Here is a 6,765-nt window from a genome sequence, read left to right as displayed (position 1 = left end):
ATATCTTTTGTCCCAGTCTTGTTTCCCCACATCCCATCCCAGTGTTGTCTTGTATTACCTACTTTGTGCGGTCCAAACACAGCAAGTACACTCTTGTGGTGACACTTTCCTGGGCCTCACTTGGAGAACAACTAAACTATGTTGTTGTTACTGATAAAATAAACAATGTCAACACATTTATTTGGTGATGGTTAAGGTTAGGGTGAGGGTGGATAGGTTAGTATTCTTATTCACAGTATATATTGTAATTGTAATGATTGAATCAGCGCTCTGAGTGTGTGACGATAAAATGAGAGGAAGCAGGGAGGGGACACACACCCACTTCTGCTTTTCACTCAGTAAATCATCTCCAAGAACGCACAGAGCAATGAATCAGCTGCCTTTAGTTGGTGAGTACTATTGTATAGTACTTTTTTCACATTATTCTCAGTATTCTGCTAAACACAGGCTGCAAAGTAATCTAATCTAATCTGTGTCCGGGGTAATGACGTTGCAGGTGGACTTTAATAATGGAGAGTTCGATTCTGATTATTCTGGTAATACTGCCAGGTAAGGAAACACGTTCTTAAGTTAATATACGGCAAATGAAGTGACTCAAATCAAATACTTATGCAACTACTGCTTAGAATTTAACCGAAATATAATGAATGCATTTCTAGACAATCTACAGTATAATATTTATCCTGTAGGAAAAAGAGCTACGATTAATTTTAATTGCCTGCATTGTTTATTTTTTTTACTTTTGCCTGAAGGTGTCTGGAGTGGAAACTGGAGGGTGACCTTCAACAATCAGTGTGCTTTGAAAGGCACATCAGTTGTGATAAAGTGCGAGTATGATTATCCTTTCGGTCACTTTGTCAGATCCGTCAGTTGGTCTAAAGCCCAGTTTGTGTCTGGTCAGTGGATGCACGTACCCCTGTCAAGCCTCGGTTCACCCCCAAACCATTTTATATATGTGGGCAACTACCGAGGTGACTGCAGTCTGAAGATCAATGATGTACAACAAACTGATGAAGGAGCATACTCTTTTAGTTTTGTGACAACATTGGACAGCTGGAGAAGCAGGTCATTCGCTCAATTGTCTGTAAAAGGTAATGAAAAAATACTGGACAAAGATGTAAAGATTAATTGAATATGTTTTAGTAAAATTAATCCGTTTCTGCATCTCTTTTTGAATCAGAGCTGACCACCAGTGTGGAGCCGAGCACTGTGACCGAGGGAGAGATTGTCAGGCTGACCTGTCTGTCAGGTTGTCCTACACCTGTAGATATAGTCTGGTTCAGGGATGGACAACCTGTGCCAAATCCAATCTTCCAGGCCAGGAGAAAGGATGCTGGGAGCTACCACTGTGCCGTCCTGGGACAAGAGTCGGTCAAATCTGCCCCTGTGGCTCTGAATGTTCAGTGTAAGTACAAAAATAAGAAAAGTCACACTTTAATGTGTCTCCTCTAGTTTCATCTATCATCATTTTTTGTCAGTGTTGCTGATTTATCAGGTGAAATCAACAAGTGTCCACAGGTAGCGCTTAGCACAGGTAGTTGCTCTGCCTCACTACAAAAATAATCACACTTGTTAACAAGGACACTGTCAGGAAATTATTTCTGTAAGACAAGAACTGTATTTTCGCTGTTAGCTCGTACCATTAATTTCCCAACACACAAGATAAAACAAAGTTTTACTTGCAGCAAGCAAGGAGTACAGGCAAAGATTTACATCTGCACTGAGCAGTCTCAGTGTCTTTCAAGCATATATGCAACATGTATATGCAAAGTTCCTCCTCACAGCAGTCCTCCGCCGCACCCTGTTCCCTCTCCTCCTTGCAGGGGCGGTTGGTGGGAAGCGCAGGTGCGTTGACTTCTCACCATTCAAGGCCTTCTCAAACTCTTCTTTATCTCAAGAATGCAAGCACAGTCTGATACATCCTATACCAACACTCATCTCTTTGGTCTGTATAAAGGTCACAGCAACTATCGCACAGTCCTGCATCAGGCTAAAACTTCATGATAATAAAGCATAAATGTATTAACATATAAATATATTAACATAAACGTGTCTGCATATTTTCTATTTTCTAACATTCCCTCCTGTTTAGCATGAATTTTAGCCATAGCATAATAAGTCACTTCCTCACATCAGTATAATACCTCTTCTCTCGATTTTCAGTATTAACGTCACATTGAACTTAAAAAGTCAAATTGGAATCTGGAATGGTAGAAAAACAGGAGAGACATTAGTAACAACAAAACACACATACGTACATTGCAGAATAGTGTATGCAGAATTAAAATTCAGAATGTTCACGAGGATCAGACATGGGAGGTGCAGTGGGGACAGACTCGTATTTAGCGACAGGAGACATTAAAAACAATTGTGTGGAAACCTGGGTTGAGACCAAACGCAGCATCATGTCTCTCAGGCAGGGCAGAATGCAGGATGTGAATAAACAGAAGAGCAATAATACTACGAGAACAGACGTCAGAATTTTAAGAAGCACTTGTTGCCAGGGGCCAGAAGAATATATATATATATATATATATACATATATGTATATATATATATATATATATATATATATATATATATATATATATATATATATATATATATATATATATATATATATGAACATAAAATATTCAAAGACTTTGATATTCTGGCTGTGTATCGTGGATGGTTTTCCAAGCATCAAACTCTACTTTTCATTCGGATTAACTGATGATGATCCAGGTTTATTCGTAAACATCCGAATCTTCTCACAATCAGATGTTCCCAGGAAAGTCACGCTGTCAATGAGTCCATCAGAAGACGTCATCAAAGGAAGTTCGGTGACTTTCACCTGCAGCAGTGATGCCAACCCACCTGTGACACAAAGTGGATACAGGCTGTATAAGGACGGACACTTGATCAATTCAGGACAGAATCACACCGTCTCTGACCTGCAGCCCAGCCACAGTGGATGGTACTGCTGTCAAGCCTGGAATAACATCAGCCGGAGGGGCATCTCCTTCATTAACTCCACCGAGATTCAACTTGATGTCCAGTGTAAGCATGTCGTCATGTCAGTCTGATGTTTTGAGTTGTAACAGAAACCGTTGTTGTGGATATGTGCACACTTTTTAGACACAAAGACAAGAGTCTTGTTCTGCGTTACACGGGTCAAAAATTCATCCTTGACAATAGGAGAAGTACAACAGTGAATTCTCAACTACCTCATATCTTGACTCCCTCTGCTTTATGATTTCCCCAATCTGTCTGTCTGTCTGTCTGGTATAAGGCTGTGACCTTAGCTCTGAGCAGTTCAACATTTCAAGAGGGATTTTTTCCAATTCAGATTGTTTAATTTGAAGCATTTTTGGAGACCTGAATAGTTGAACATATCCAATATTACTATAAAAAAACAAAAATAAAACTAATTTGTGTATGACAGAGATGTATATTTTCTATTTTAGCCAATCAATGATCTTTATGAACCACCAGCTCTAGTAGCTTAGCAAGCAGTGAGAGCACCTTTGGTTTCTCCTGACATGTGTCTTTTTGTTTTTTCAGACGGCCCAGTGAACATTTCTGTTTCAATGGATCCCCCTCATGTTGTTGAGGGCAGCAGTGTGAATCTGACCTGCAGCAGTGCTGCTAACCCTGCGGCACACAACTACAGCTGGTACAAGAGGACGGCTTCTCCCAGCTCCACGATCCAGGTGGGCTCAGGACAGGTGCTGTCTCTCCCCTCTGTGGAGGCGTCCCACGCTGGACTCTACCTCTGCCAGGCCAGAAACCCACTGGGGGAAAACAACTCAACTGACGTGCTGCTCAGCATGAAGAAAGAAGAGCAAGGTGTGTCACACTACAGTTAAAGATAATTAATTTAAAGCCGACTGGTAAAAAATCATATATTCATCATTAGTTATTTAAAGGCAGAAGTGCTTGATTTTCCATCAGTAATCTTCAGTGTGTTTGTCCTCAGGCAGCCAGTTGCTCCCGATCTTAGCTGGAGTTGGAGTCTCTCTTCCTGTGACACTTGTATTAGCTCTTCTTTTGTTCTGGTGAGTCAGTGAACAACAGAGACTCAGTGACTCATGTCATTTTTACTGGTAGCTGCTGACTTATATGTCACTGGGGTGTCTCTGTGTCATCTTAATTTCCATCCTGTTTTAACCATTCACTCAGTTTTTGTGCACATCATGGGCTCACATATATTAATATCTTGATGTATTGATTTCTTTTTTAAAGTTTTTGTTGTGTTTTTATCACAACATATTAAATGATGACCTGTAGAAAGAGGGTTAGTACTTAGTAATATACTAATATATTAGTATCATGTCATTATTGATATACATCCTGTCCTGACTGTTGCAAAGAGACATGTTATTGTGAGTTATGATGAAGTATTTTTTTATACATCGATCATTTTCTCCAGCTCCCCTCTAGAACAGTAAACAAATTGATGGTCAGTGAAAATCTGTGTGTACTGAGCAGCAGTTTATAGAACTATCAAACTTGTGCATTTCCCCATTTTTACAGCATGTCTCTAAAATGTGACGTCAGAGATGGAGCTACAATGTTTTTTTCATATTTGTTTACTGATTAATGATGGCTTTTGATGTCTTCATAGGATGAAACAGAGGAACCATGCAGAGAAAAAAGTGAGTACAACTAATATAAGTTATAAAATAACTCTTGTTTACAAGTTCCCAGTGGGCACCTACTGTATAATAAGATAAATAGTGAAGATGAAAACCTAATGTGAGTTTTGTTGTGTCTCCTCCTGCAGACTGTGTCTCTCTTCAGGCTCAGTGGGAGAAGCTCCAGTTCCTCAGCCATCGAAGATCGACCCAACAGTGTTTATGCTAACATCCACACGTTGCCTTCTTCTCCTCCACATGTTACTGTCATCGCGCCCCAACCACAGTGGAACTCACACCTTGAACATGATGTTAGTACGATGCACAAACATATGTTCAACAATTAAATGTCTGCAGATTTAGTGACTCGTATCCTTTCCCCTCAGGCCCAAACGTCTAATGGAGACGAGGTCACATACTCGACAGTGACCATCAAACCCAGAAACTCCAGTCCTCCAGAGCACATAAACAACAGCAGGTACTTCTACTTTTTACTGTTGGCCTGAACAATTATGTACTCACTAAAGGTCAAATCCAACCTTAAGTGTGTAGGTCTTTTGTCACAACTACATTTTATTAGAAATATTACAGTACCAGTACCCTTAAAGTGACACAGATACCAATAGATTACTTCATTTCATACCTTTCCTCCATGTTTGGTGAGGTGATTCATCACGTCAGACATCTTCTTAGCTTTTCATAACCATGCTTTTGACACTTTGGAGGCATCTCGGCACACTGAACTGCCCACTTCGTCACATCAACACACTCGACTTCAACCCCACAGACTTTATGGGTTGTAGGTGCTGCAGCAGTGGCCCAATCACACCTCATGATAAGTGGAAAAATGCCTGTGGTGATTGGCTGCAAGGAAAACCATACAGATAGATTGATAGTTTTTCAATGTGTGTACAAGCAGGATCAAATGCAGGCATAACTTGACTTGACTTAGCACTGGGTTATCTATCATCACAGGTATTGGGTACTGATACCCAGCCCTGATTACTATACATTCTTGAATAACTAACTTACAGGATAATACATTAAAATTCTGTTAAAAAACAAACAAACAACAAAATAATTTTAGGATCTTTTAACCTCCACTGATTCTCTCCAGGTACTCTGGCTTCCTCCCACAGTCCAAAGACATGCTGGTTAGGTTAATTGGTGACTCTAAATTGCCCGAAGGTTGTCTGTCTCTATGTGTCAGCCATGTGATTGGCCAGCAACCATTCCAGGGTCACTCCCAATGTCAGCTGGGACTGGCTCCAGCACCTCAGTGACCCTTAAGGATAAACGGTGTAGACAGTGGATCGATGGATGGACCTCCTCTCACTGAGCCTTTAACTTGTTTTTTCTGTAAACCTGTGCTTTTCCAGCTTTGACAAGTCTTAAATTCTCTGCAGTGAAAAGGGTCATTACACCTGATAGAGGAAACCCAAAGGATGCTTACACTGCTCGGCAGCAGTTTGATTAAACAAACAATTTGATTCACAAATGTGTAATTTCCTCCTCAGGTCCAAAGCAGAGGAGAATGACGACACTGTGATCTATACTACAGTGGCTATATCCAGCTGAGTTTGATTGAAACCTTTCACTTCTGCATCTTTCTTTTACGATACTTGTGAAAAGTTCAAAGCTCAGTCTCTAAACAGCATTAAATTGAAATCTTAGAGCTTGTGTAATAACCTTAAAACAACTCTCCTAGTGTTCTTCTTTGTTATACTTTATATTTATTATATTAGTTTATACAATTGTGTTTTTACAAGGCGTTTTTCATAGTTTGTACAGTAATGCTTGCTGAATACCAGTGTAGCTATGTCATTTTGTACCCTGAATATTTTTGAAATGCTGTTTCCTGAAACAAATGATTTGTCTTTATTTCTTACCACTGTACACACTACAGTATAATTATTGTGTTCTGCAGTATTTACAGCTAATATTACATATTTATAAAAGTAAAGATAAGACTGTTTGTTGTTGTTTTTGATTAAGGCTTTATTTCAATACAATACTCAATGCAACAATTTACATTTTACAAAATCTATTTCTCTTGCACACATCATATTTGCTATAAATGTACATACATTACTTTTATTTCAAAGGGGCGAACTGGTGGTGAGTAGTAAGAGACTTTATAAATGCA

At 39.5% G+C, this 6,765-nt stretch overlaps 1 protein-coding gene and 1 long non-coding RNA gene across 2 annotated transcripts; both read left to right on the top strand.

Moving 5' to 3' along the window:
- Positions 1-351: 351 nt before the first annotated feature.
- Positions 352-1,094, top strand: LOC139205873 (uncharacterized). The gene is made up of 3 exons (XR_011584484.1): positions 352-389; positions 497-549; positions 753-1,094. It is a non-coding gene; the product is annotated as an uncharacterized lncRNA (long non-coding RNA).
- A 111-nt stretch (positions 1,095-1,205) lies between these two features.
- Positions 1,206-6,204, top strand: LOC139205668 (B-cell receptor CD22-like). Its single transcript, XM_070835953.1, has 8 exons — positions 1,206-1,405; positions 2,764-3,042; positions 3,547-3,831; positions 3,962-4,040; positions 4,610-4,640; positions 4,907-4,930; positions 5,006-5,097; positions 6,137-6,204. Exons 2-8 carry the CDS (start codon positions 2,790-2,792, stop codon positions 6,195-6,197), a joined length of 825 nt encoding a protein of 274 aa, XP_070692054.1. The 5' UTR covers positions 1,206-1,405; positions 2,764-2,789; the 3' UTR covers positions 6,198-6,204.
- Positions 6,205-6,765: the final 561 nt, after the last annotated feature.

The sequence above is a fragment of the Pempheris klunzingeri genome, chromosome 8, assembly GCF_042242105.1.
Source record: "Pempheris klunzingeri isolate RE-2024b chromosome 8, fPemKlu1.hap1, whole genome shotgun sequence".
Taxonomy (NCBI): domain Eukaryota; kingdom Metazoa; phylum Chordata; class Actinopteri; order Acropomatiformes; family Pempheridae; genus Pempheris; species Pempheris klunzingeri.
Note: the sequence above shows the minus strand (reverse complement) of the source record. Positions and strands in the feature narration are given on the sequence as shown.

Coding starts and splice junctions, on each gene's coding strand:
- LOC139205668 (XM_070835953.1), top strand. CDS start 2,790: ATGAGTCCATCAGAAGACGTCATCAAAGGAAGTTCGGTGACTTTCACC. Junction 3,043..3,546: donor GATTCAACTTGATGTCCAGT/GTAAGCATGTCG, acceptor TTGTTTTTTCAG/ACGGCCCAGTGAACATTTCT. Junction 4,641..4,906: donor GGAACCATGCAGAGAAAAAA/GTGAGTACAACT, acceptor CCCCAACCACAG/TGGAACTCACACCTTGAACA.